This window comes from Micropterus dolomieu, linkage group LG07, assembly GCF_021292245.1.
Source record: "Micropterus dolomieu isolate WLL.071019.BEF.003 ecotype Adirondacks linkage group LG07, ASM2129224v1, whole genome shotgun sequence".
Lineage (NCBI taxonomy): Eukaryota > Metazoa > Chordata > Actinopteri > Centrarchiformes > Centrarchidae > Micropterus > Micropterus dolomieu.
Genome location: NC_060156.1, coordinates 2,661,519 through 2,674,285, shown reverse-complemented (window position 1 = coordinate 2,674,285; position 12,767 = coordinate 2,661,519). Strand labels below are relative to the sequence as shown.

At 40.5% G+C, this 12,767-nt stretch overlaps 1 protein-coding gene across 1 annotated transcript in view; it reads right to left on the bottom strand.

The window, feature by feature from the left end:
- The window catches only part of col5a2a (collagen, type V, alpha 2a), a 37,989-nt gene extending 25,625 nt beyond the window's left edge, over positions 1-12,364 (bottom strand). Inside the window, exon 1 of the mRNA XM_046053650.1 lies at positions 12,124-12,364. Within this exon, the coding sequence (XP_045909606.1) occupies positions 12,124-12,214 (91 nt within the window). The 5' untranslated portion in view covers positions 12,215-12,364. The remainder of the gene's footprint in view (positions 1-12,123) is intronic.
- Between the last annotated feature and the right edge of the window lie 403 nt (positions 12,365-12,767).

Here is a 12,767-nt window from a genome sequence, read left to right as displayed (position 1 = left end):
ATGAAACCGGTTCTGATGTTTATTTCCATTCTTGTTCTGAACAAGTTCTTCGTTGCAGTGAGAGTAGCTGGGAACCCTAACTACCGTGAGGAGCACAGCCTGATTCCTAGTCCAGATGCAGATGAGTTACAGCTGCTGAGGGGTGGCTCTGCAGCAGCGGCGCTTTCCTGCTCTAAAAACCTTGGTGTCATGGCCGAGCATAAATCTTCCCTCTGTAAAGGACCTTCAGCTCAACCTGGGATCGGTCCGCTGATAAAAGCAGCCCTTCCTTTGCCATATTAGCTCACCGCCTGACTTGTAATAGGATCAAAAACATGTCAACACAACACCCCCTCACCCTATCTGCTTTTTCAATGACTGGCACAGGCATTTTTATTAAATAATAACACCCTGCCTGTGTAATACTGGATGGTGGATTTGCTGTATTGTGCTGACAGAGCTTGAAATCTGAAATAACGCTCTAGTTCGAACATGCTCTTCACCTTGGCTTCTACAAACAAAGCTCAGGATCTCGAGGGAGGGGTTTGAAGCTCAGGCCAGGAAAGTTGCAATGAATCAGTAGCTTACAGATTACATGTCTGGGCTTTTCCATCAGCAGCCCCCTTCTCCAAAGGGTCTTCCTTTGAAGGGGCAACCTGAGTTACTAGTTGTTCCCATCCCATGTTTAGCTCTGGGAGGGTTGTGGTCTTGCTAAATTATAATTATTATTATTTTATCTATTCTGCTGACTGACTCCTTGCTTTCTGTTGCCTTGGATTTGGTTAATCACCATCACATAAGCAGAATATATAACAGACAAAATAACCCTTTCTGAGTTTAATTAAATTAAACATGAAAGGGGAAACGTGGCGAAAAGCATGCCTTATAGTCTCAATCACCCTTCACTGCCATTGTCATGATATATAAGTGTGACAGCAATAACTGATAGAGTCCTCATAGTTGTTCCAATCAAACTGGTTCTGTGTCTTCAGGCCATATGGAAAATGCAAAACACAGCGTGTGTGTGTTTGTACTCATGAACTAAATATGCCGTACAACAGATGGCGTGCTCGAAAATAAATAATTTGCTGTAATTAGAGAATTAGAAAAGATAAGCTGTTGAAATGAAAATGTAAGGTACTAAACCGTGAAAGTTCTTCACTACAAACACCAAAGTTTGGACCCTCTGAGGCTCTAACCAAGGTCAGGGTCAAAGTTCAGAAACAGGGCAATCTTCTGTTGTTTCATAATGTTCAGGTTACTCTGTGACCACATACGTTCTTTATGGGTTGGTTGTTGTTCTCCTTTTCCGCATCCGAAATGTTACAGACATGTGCAAAAGGCAGAGCTGCTGAGTTAACATATACTTTGCAGTACTTTATTATAACAAACATGGAATGTAAATCCTTAACGTTTAAACAATCAAACTGCTCAATCCTTCTGTATGTTCTTGTTCTTAAACAACTACAGTAAAGGACACTTTCTGGCAGGTCCATCTCAGAGTAAAGTGACTTATTCTGCCACAAACACAGAATCATTTTGCATTTAAGCAAAAAAAAAAAAAAAAAAAAGATTCAGACAACAATACAATCCAATAGCCTGGCCTTAAAAATAAAGTGTTCAAACTGCAAAACAAACAGAACGAAGCACCAAAATGACTGTTTCACTTGATCAGTTGGAGCGTTTTGATTTGAAAGTCCTGGTAAACTGTCAAACATGTGGTTTCCATATCCTCTCAAACTAGATCCAGTGCACATGGGTCAAGCTAAATAACACACCCTGACACACTTTACTAAATGTGAATTATGTGCTGCACCACCTGTCTAACCTTCACTTTATGAAATGTGCCTAATGGACAAAAACTAGTGTATGTTCTTGCAATAATGTACATTAAATCACAGGAATCTGTCAGTATATCCGGCCTGGCCATCAGGTCTGACAATATAATCACATAAAACACTGAGACATTTCCTGTTGGTGCAACTGAGAGCACACAGGACAAGTTAGTGCAAAAACAGAATATTCTCCACGCTACATGTTCCATGCATGTAATCAGACACATTTGGAAAGTTCCAATAACTTTCTAAATGTGTTAATATCAATTAACAGAATTGCATTTGGCCGGTCCATGCACAGCTAAAAGCAGATCTGCAGCAAAGGAAAATAAGTGACGTCAAACATTCCAGTTTACCAGAGCAGTGCGTTAACATATACAAAGGGTCAGAGTGCCCTGGTGTTTTACATCAACTAAGCACATAGCCAGATGTGAAAGAACAAACTGTGGATTCTGTACGCAGAGGAGCTCAGAGGAAAGTTGTTTCCAGCACAATATGCTCCTGCCACGTGACCGAAACAATGAAATGAACTGATGTTTCAGGCCTTTGTAATCAACTTCTGCTGTTTTAGGACGTCTGTCTTTAAACATCTTCCTCTGGCCCCCCCAAAAATGGAGAATGAATTACATTTTGCTTGCTAAAAAATAACATTTGAATATAATGTGTCCACGTTGCTTTTGATTATCCACAGACCTCACTGTCAACAATTTTCACTTCAACTATTTTCCACCGGAGAAATAGTCCCTATGAAAACTGTTGACGGACAGTTCTGCAGATTACCCTGAGTAATGGGACCACAAAATGAATTCAATTTGCCCCATTTTATAAGGCAGAAATCTGAAATTATGTCTTATTTCGTGATTTGGGTTAACCAACGGTATAAATTAAGTATTAAAATTGCATGCCGTGCACTGTGAACCACTGTTGAACACATCTGTTTACCCTTTCAAGTGCAGGCTGAGGTGCTGGCACAAAATGTCTGTCCCTCTCTGTCCCCTTCTTGTGGCTTTCTGCAGCCCCTAAATCAGTACAGCAGCAACATGACGCTCATCGGACAACACATTTCATGCACAAAGTTGCAAGTCAACCTGCAGAAATCCAACAAATCCAACACAATCACACAGTGTGCACAGCATATGGACACGACTTCAAGGGTAACAGAGACTTTTCATTTTAACACATTTTTAACAATCTAAATGCTGACTTGTAAAAACCAAACGATGGAATACACATGTTCTACCATTATCATTATCAGTCTTGACACTTCGGGTCCCAGTTTGAACATTTTCACTTAGGGGTGTGCTCACTTTTGATTGCCAGCGGTTTAGACATTAATGGCTGTGTGATGCGTTATTTTCAGGGGACAGCAAATTTACACTGCTGTACACTCACTACTTTACATTGTAGCAAAGCGTCATTTCATTAATGTTGTCACATGAAAAGATATAAACAAATAATTACAACAAATGTGAGGGGTGTGGACTTGTTTAAGAGGTGTCCTATATTAGCGGAGAGGAGCAGCCCCAGAGGCAAGAGAGACTTATTTCCTCCCCAGTTTGTCTGACCTCAGTGCTACAGCAGTTTAAGGATGCTGCAGCCTCTCCTCAGACCAAATGGCTGCCGCAGGCTCCTTCTTTAAATCCCACTTTTTCTTTCGCATTAGCCTGCATTTTCTCATATCCCTGTAAAGCTCTCCAATCTCCCTTTCTTTCTCCTTATCCCTATCAAAGCACACTGTCTCCAATTGGACTTTTCCTCCACACTCCTCTTTTTTTTCTTTTCTTTTCTTTTCTTTTCCTAGTGTAACTATTTATAAGTGTGTGTTTCTCTCTTGGTCTTTTTGTCTCTGTCTCCATTTTGTAACTGTTAAAGCTCAGAGAAATGATGCAACTGCTAGGCCAAGACTGACAGACACAAGCCCATCAGGCAAAGGATGTTTTCCATAAATGTCTACATTTTCATAGTGTGAGTTCACAAGCTTGACATTATTTATACTCACATTAGATTGTAAGTTTTAGCTGGTGCTCTTATCCAGAATAACCTCTAACGTCAGCAACAAAATTCCAACATTATGTGACCAACTCCCCTTAAAGGTATAAATGGAAGTAGTTAGGGGAGTGAATGCAGGGCTTCATGCCACAACAAAAGTTTTTTAAAGCAGAAAATTGCATCATGATCTATCCGAAACAGTGCTGGAAGATCCCTTGTTTGAACGTTATGGGACATGATTGTATTTACAGAAAGGCAATTTTACAAATGGGTTACAGTCCAGACACTCAAACACAACGCCAATGTTATGGAGAGGCCTTTGGAAGCACAGACTGAAAGTGTAAAGAAAGCCGTGTCTGAGCAGATCTTTGGACCAAAAAAATCCTCTAAACATTTGGAGATAGGTTTGATTTGGCGTTAGTCCAGTATCATCTCTGAAATGGAAACCATGACTTAATTCCAGGTGAACTACATGAACTGTTCCCGGGGACATCAAAACATCAACCATTACTCAACAACAGCAACTTAGCTTAACCAAAACATAGAAGGATGATAGCTTGGGCAGTTACTTCTCTAAAGGTACAAATCACCTGGGACTCTCATTGGTTGTCAAATACCTTATTTATAGATAAACAGTGCAGGGGCTCTGCTGGCTAGATACGTGAGCACAGAGAAGAGCCTGAGAGGGGGTCGGCACTGTGAGGCCCCTATCTCTGGTCACATCAGTCAGACTCAAGCCCCCGGGGGACGCACAGAATTTATCACTTTCTCTTTATTGCTAAAGAGAGCCCTTGAAGTTTTCTGCAGCGTGCATTTTTGTAAATGCAGGAGACAGACAGAGAGATGCTGAGGTCAGATGGGCATTGTCATGATGCACTTTAGCTTACTGAGGTCACGGAGGTCTGGAAAAGTATTGGCTATGTGGACCTCCTCACGAGAGCCGGGTAGGTAATTGGTGTATGACGACAGATTACTAACAATAAACTGCAGTACAACGTGCCAAAGATATGTCTGAAGTAGTTTACAAACAGTCTCTCCATTACATAGTTTATTTATTAACTGTAGTATCAGCACATATTCTGGTTACAAATCTTAAATAACAAAGTTAAAGGATTACTTGAAAAAATGTTATTTATGTGATTATGCCAAAAACAAAACAATATCATCTAATTTGTATAACTTTTTTTTTTTTTTTTTTTTTAAGAACAAGGAATCAATACAAAAACAAGACAGGGAATACATTTACAAGAGTGAAGGATAGAATCCAACCAACTATGGAGGAAATCATGCTGCAATCAAACACAAATACAAAACATTAGATGTACCATTACACTGAAAATCAAGAGAGAAAACTTATTTCAAAGTTCACAAAGTTCACAAAAGGTAAAAGACATTTTAAAAAATCATGGGCTGAGATATAGATGCATCTTTCCACTTCCACATATTTATCAGACATTTACCTAAAATAATCACAACTTTAACAGTATCTGAAATCTTTGCATCCAAGTTGACTATAAAAAATAAATATAGAATGATAAGTAAACCAGATGTTATCTATTTTTAATGACAATAATATCAATCTAAAACAATTTAGTGTGAGAACATCCAGTAATGTTAAGCTCTAAGGAAATGCTGTTTAGGAGCAAGTTACATATTCTGCACTTAAGTTTCAATTTATCACTTTAATGCTTCTTGCGAGTTGAATTTTGCCGCCATAGTTTTTAATGGTCAAGGGTGAATGTGTATGGTCCTGATCAGATGTGCTGGGATGCTGCTGCATGTAATGTATATGATTTTTATATGACGTCTTTGTGACATTTGAAGAGACAAACTGAAAGATAAAGTTTCAAATTATACAACACAATGTCCATGTTTAGTGAAGGAAATTAACTCCAAATTTTTAATTGTACTTAATTGTACTTATTAGTAAATGCTCTCTCTCACACACACTCACAGTGATCGGTATTTCTCTAATGAGAGAAGTAAGAAGGGAATCATTCCCACCCATGTCCTTGTGACATTATGGCTGAACACCAAACTGCATCAACCAGTGAAGCACTTCTTTACTAGCCATAATGAGAGCGCTGTTGCGATGTCATCAGAGCCAAGCAGAGGATTATTTCTTGGCAGATGTGCTGCAGTTTGTTTGCTAAAACTCCTCCCATCTATCAGTAACAGTTGCATACTTTATTCAACATGTCATCCGCAGCTGTGTGAGCCTTAAAAATGTCTCAGACTCCAACCAGGAAAAAAAAGGCTAAACTGTTGTCCTCAATTCTAAAGCGCTAACAAATCGACAGCTGATCTAATTTTTGATACAGTCAGCTACTATAAAACAAAAGGTCCTTTTGCAGAGTTAACATGTTTGTCTTAATGCTGGCAACAGTGCACCTTTCTTTTACATTTGTCCATTATTGTTCGAATTGTTTATGGGCATCTTTTGACCAGGAATCACAACGTTCAAAACCAACAACCAGGGCTGAAAACATGCGCTTTTCCAAAGGAAATTCCAGTTTGACATGACTTCCTGTGCTGGAGTTAGACCAGGCAGTTGCGATGTTCGGGGGGTAGAGAATGAGACTACAGTGAAGTATTTAATGATGTATCAAACAATCCTCTGGGCTTCCCTCATTGCCACTTCTTCCACCCTCTTTCACATTCTCTAATTTCCTTTTCTCTCTCTCTCATTATAGATTCCAGCTCGTATCCCCTCTCCCTGCCTTGACTCCTCTCTGTCCTCTTCCTCCTCCTTTCTCTTTCAGCCCTCTGTTCTTTTTCCGCTCTGATCTGCCACTGTGCCTGGGCTTTTCTTCCCCTTCAATCCTTCTTGTCTGAATAGATGTGAAATTAAGATGAAATTAAGTTTCCTCCTCTCCGGTCTTATCCCATGTTTAAAGCTTATCCCCCTAAATGCCTGGCAACATCAGCCAAAGGCTTAAAACCAACCATGAGATGAAAAAGAAATCAGGACTCACGGCCTACGCTTAAAGCTTAGCCCAGGTAAATAAAGAGTGGCATGATGCACTACACACGGCACAGTCACCACAGCAGTCACAAGGTTATTCTGCAGGATACTGGTTTTTTTAAGAGAACCCATGTGGCTTTGCTTTAATTCTGAAGTATATATACAAAAACGCAAAGTGCTAGTATTTGATGAAAGTTAATGTTAGCTCTCCCACTTCAACTCCATCTCTTGAAGTCACTTCTCTGCAGCAGAGTTTTACTCATTTGGTGAAATCATCTAGGTTAAATGGCAGCCATGAGTCACAGACTACAAGCAGACATTTCCACATCTCGTTGGTCTGGCTCTGTGTGAGTAGGGTTTGTTCGGGAACACTGACTGGACATCGCGGCAAGCGAGTAAAGGGCAGCACAGACTCACATTGTGTTAAAAGAATGCACCCTTCACTCTTCTCACTGGACATGTGTGGAGAAATCAGAACGAGCAATGCCTATTTTAATGCAACAGACCGTGGTCCAATGGATAAAAAGGTTCCTAAATACCTTGAATCTCCTTTGTCTTACGTTTTCTTTTTGACCTGCATGACTTCTGCAACAGCACATCTAATTTACCTTGTGCACACCACGTTTCAAGAAACATCATACCCTGTGCTGAGATCTGGCTGCGTTGCATAGTAAAGACTCCAGCGTGAGCCTCTTGGAGAATATTTATGTTTGTACTATGAAAGAAAATTCTACATTCATTTTAATGATTCATTTTGCCAGGTATCCTCTGTGTTTGAAAACTGAATTCATTTCATCTGGTATAGAAATATGGAGTGCATAAGACACATCAAGCAAATCTTGACAGTGATCAGGGGAATTCTAAAATATGTGGTCCAGGCATCAATCATACACAATCAGCATAATCAAATCAACTGTTTTGCTTGTTTCTGAGCAAAAAACTTGATCCAGCACGCCCGAGCTCGCTGATCACGATGCGGCGCCTTTAGCTTTCAACACATACAGTGCTAGAAATGAATTATTTATAAGGCAACAGACAAATTGATTTTATTACTTTTAAAAGCCTACATCGCTGTAATTCTCACTGCTGCTTCAGCGCCACTAAAAGAAGACCACCTGGATTCAAACATGACCTCAAGGCATTTCACCATCAAGAAAAGTCAGCTGTCCAACAAGTTGTTAAGAGCCTAAACATAACCTAGGCCGCATTGCTAACCCTTGTCACCCACCAACACCCATGTAGCTCCACTTGTTCACCCTCTGCAGTTGTAATATATACAACCTAGCTACAACTTAGAATTAAGGCTGGACCGCAACCTGCAATTATGGCTGACAGTCACCATTTTGTGGCATTCAGACAAGTAAGCGTAGTGCTTGAAAATCTTTTTAAGAATTTATGAGCAAAAGATCACATCAAAAAAAAAATATTATTATTAAAATGAAATCAATCAAATTTAAAGCAAAGTATGCAACTACTATAATATTAAGGTGTTTTCTAAAGATGAACTCTCACTCATACATGTAGCTCCTATAATGACAATCACTGTTTATTATGAGACTCTTCATTGCTTAATTAGAAAATAGACTTAACAGCAACTTTAATCAGATTTCGCTGAATCTCCTGGCCCAAAGCACTTCACCGCGGAGAGAGAGAGGTTCCCAGATGGGACACAAGATCTTGTGAAATTGGAAGATTTAAAGCAATTACAGCAGGCTTTGATACAGTCACCAGGGGAGAGACAGAGAACATGTTCAGAGGGAGTGCTATATTACACTAAGGCCTGCCAACCTACAGAGGATAAGATCCAGAGGGCAGAAGTCCTCCGGATCTCCTGGAAAAACTACAACCAGCTGCATCAACACTCACTGTACAGGCAAACTGTACTTTCTCAAAGGTTTTAATATGACCGTTGTGTTGGTTTTCCTGTTGTTGAGAAAGATAATGCCGATCTAGCTATACTTGAGCAATGAAAGAGGTACTGCAGCATGACTTGTATGAGTTTTAACTAGAATGAAATTAAGACAATGACAGCACTTGGGAAACCCAGCCTGTTCTGTGTTTACGTTCTGCCCTGTCATCCTCCCACATTGACAGGCTGAGAGGATCACAGGGAAGATCGGCGAGTAAGTGCCAATCAAGGGCCAGGAAATCTGTCAGGGGGAGCTGTAATTGCATGGCTTTGGAACAAATAGTTACTTTAACTTGAACCTGTGGAGGTGTTCAGTTTAAAGATACGGGGACAAATGACATCTCCTCAAACTGTTGTTCCACATCTATCCATGCTCAAGTCAAGCTAAAGCAACGTTGACACGTTATGTCTTACATCAGCTATTTAACGTCCTCCCCTTCCAACTATATCTAAAGGCTAAGAGTTAAGAAAAAAATATTTTCCAAATACTACCAAAGTGACTATTTTAACATCTGGAAATCATCCCCCCACCCCAAGCCTCCATTTACTGACTGCAATAATTTGGTTTATAAGCAGTTCCCATGGAGCAGTCCTCACAGGCACAAGCCGCATTCAAAATCAGCTCCATCGTCTGTGCCACCAAGACGTCCCAGGTTCACAGCCAGACGCTGCACATCAGACGACTGATAAAACTTTATCTTTCTCTAGCCTGTAACTTGAAACAATGTGCAATCTAGTGAGCCCGACCCCCTTAACTCTGGAAGAAAAGAGGCGTGTAATCAAGTCATAGCTCAAAAATGCGGCATGTGTTTCCAATCATAGCCGTCTGTGGACCTGGTTGAATTCACATGTTTGGACGTTTCAGCTTGGTAGAAAACAGCCCATTTGTTGCATTGTCAGTGATGTGGCAACAACAACTGGAACCAATTTGGAAGACAGAGTGACCTCATGTAGGTTTGTTGATTTGGAACACCAGATTTTTTTTGCTTTCTGCTCGTGAGAGGGAAAAAAGTTTTGAGTTGATTTGAGCTATGATGAATATTAAAAACCTGGTGATCAAATGTAACTCTGCTAACAATCTAAAGTAATCCACTGATTTCACAAAGCCTGATGGTTAAGACTCTTTGATGTAAGGCGCTAAGTGGCATCTTTGAAGATGTTTTACAGCTATGTCAGCATCTGGGAGGAGTAATGTTCAAACTCTCCCACACACATCACACACACACACACAGGCACGATTCTATCTCAGGCTGAAACTGTGCGCACAGACTCCCGCTTTCTGTTATTGGAGTCAGTGATCTAGTGCTGTTTTTCTCCTTTTTCCATGTTCACATCCCTGAACCTTCCTCCAAATATTGTTTGAACACTGCTGCTTCTTCCAATACAGGTTGTAGGTTTTATATGAGGGATGCACTATATTCTTACCCTGGGAATCTATGCTGGCGTCATCATTTCAAGTTGTGAACTTAAAGTCTGCTCCTTGATCTCATTTGCCAGCTTATGTTCTTTTGCAAGCAAACTTTCCGCACATGTGCAGCCATATGACTTTCATTCAGAGCTGTATAAATACACTGGCTGCAACATTTGTTTTAAACATGTTTTGAGTCTTCAAAGCAACATGTTTGATTTTGTATTGTTGGTTAGCATCTTTTTCTGTTCAAACTAGGTTTAAAAATCTGCATATTAAAAACTATTCCATACAATACTAGCTGGTCATGGTGTGGAACAAGCCTTGAAAGCTCCCTCACATATACAAGTACATTGTCTCAAAGCGCTGGTGAGACACATTTCCCCTTAGTCTCCAAAAAAACCACAAACTTCCTGTTGTTTTTATTTGGTCAAAATGTAATAGCCTCATCCACCACTATTCCGTGGAAAGACGCCTGCAAGATCACTGTGCTGTTTCACATGAACAAATATGGACAGAGCCAATTCCTCTGCTAAGTTGGAGAAGCTGATTAAAACAGAGCCAGTTAGAGCTTTTGAACTACATGAGACAAACCTAAATTAACATAAAACCTTTTCCCCTGGTCATGTCAGAACAGCAGAGAGCTATAGGGCTTGGTTCTATCTTCTTTCACACTCAGGTAATATTTAAATCTTGATCAATGTCTATATAATTCAGTAAAAATGAATTTAACTGCAGGGTTACCCATGTTGTCTAATGCCAGCACTGTTATTAGTGTTAAATTATTTCTTCAATACAGTTAAACAGTAAGAAACTGGTTTTGTGCCCCATGCTACATTCACCAGAGGGTGGAGTCTGGTGCTACACTATCACACAACTGTCTCTGCTTTATGTGAAACTGAACTTCAGAGTAAAGCCAACTCATGTTAGTTAATGATATAATGGAATAAAAACTTAATTTTCCCATTTGGAAGGACAGCTTCCAAATGGGAAAATTAAGTTAAAAAAAAAACAATACTGTCTGGGCTGCACTGCTTAACTCCACACTCAATCAGGGGCCCCTCAAATGAACTTTCCAGTGCACAGTGTGGCCCATGACATCATATGCAGAAACAACGCAGTCGCTGTGACGACACAGGACATCAAACACTCCAGCTAAAAAAAAAAAGAAAAAAAGGGAAGCGTAGTTCAAGTAAAACAAGAACTCTCAGGTGTTCCAGCCCTCGGTGTTGCCAGCTGAAGACATCAGCGGCCCCACAGTACACCCAGTGACTCAGAGAATCCAACAGCATCTCTCCTTCTCATGTCTCCTCACATCTGCTCTGAATTAACAGGCAAGTCTGTGTTCCCTCAAAGGCGCGTGAGCTCTGGTGCTGAAATTCTTTTTGCAGATGTACAATGTAGTCCGAAGGGGAAGAAAACGGTTGTGGTAACACTTAATGAATGTTCCAAAGTGGTGAAGTAGTGCAGGAGTGCTGCAAAAAGGTGCTCATTTCCCTCTGCACATTTTCAGTGCCCGAGGGTGACATCACTTGACAGATGTCCACGGGACTGTTTCCTGACACATCGGGCTTGGTTGCCAATCACAGATAATCCGCACTAGGGTTACTCTCCTCTCTTTTAAATCTTCTCTAAGCTAGACTGAGTCTTTAATAACCACGTATGGTTTTGTACCAATTAACCCCAACAGAGACCTAACTTACATCTTCATGCAGTTGCTACATTTCCAGCTGCTTTCCAATAGAAAACAGCAATAGAACAAATTAAGTTTTCATGTAAAAGGAGAATTCACTCTGGCACAAAGAATTTGACACAGGATGTAGGAAACTAACAACATCTGACCCATCTGTCTAATCTAAAATAACTTCTCCAATAATCAAGAGCACACTTAAAGAAGATCCAAAGTCAATTCCTTCAACCCCCGGCAAGCACAAAGAGTTCCAAGCTAATGTTCAGGCAATTCAAAGGGCAACCATCTTCACACATTAGCCCCAACAGCAATTAGGCGTTAAAATAAACAGCAGAGGGGTTCACTTACCACTGTTCCCGTCTTGACATGTAACAATCAAAACCTGAGCGACGGAGACTACCAGAAAAAGGAAAATCCGTAAATGCACAAAGCTCATCATGTCTATAAGAAAGACATGAGCCTTCCTTGTGCACAAAGCAAGGGGAAAAAGGATGAAAAGGAGAAAAAAATGCTCAGGTTATCACTGCACCACCATGAATACAAGAGTACCCCTCCTTGGAAGCAGCAAGCAGACCCAGCCCAGACTGCGTGAGTGCTTTTTTTGTGTAGTTACAGCTTTAAATGAGAAGAATGCTGGCCAGCCTAATTTTCCTCCCCCTTTTGTCAGCCCTCTCCCATAACCATCCTCTCACAGGCTTTTGTGGCTGTGGGAGAACTACACCCATGTTCACAAGTCCTCATACTTCTTTCTGATTCTTTCTGTCTGTCTAGCTATCTCGGGATGTAATAGTCTTGGCTCTCACTCGATGTAAAAGATGGTAGGGGACAGATAAAAGAAATGACTTTGCCCGTTTGGAGATGTCACTGATTTTTTTGCCTCTCTTCAGAAGTGGTTGCTAAGCAAGATCATAAAACTTCTGTTTTATTGCTGTCTCTGGGGCACGAAACAAGACACACAGTAAGCCGAGAGTCCCTTTTTACTGGGCAATTAA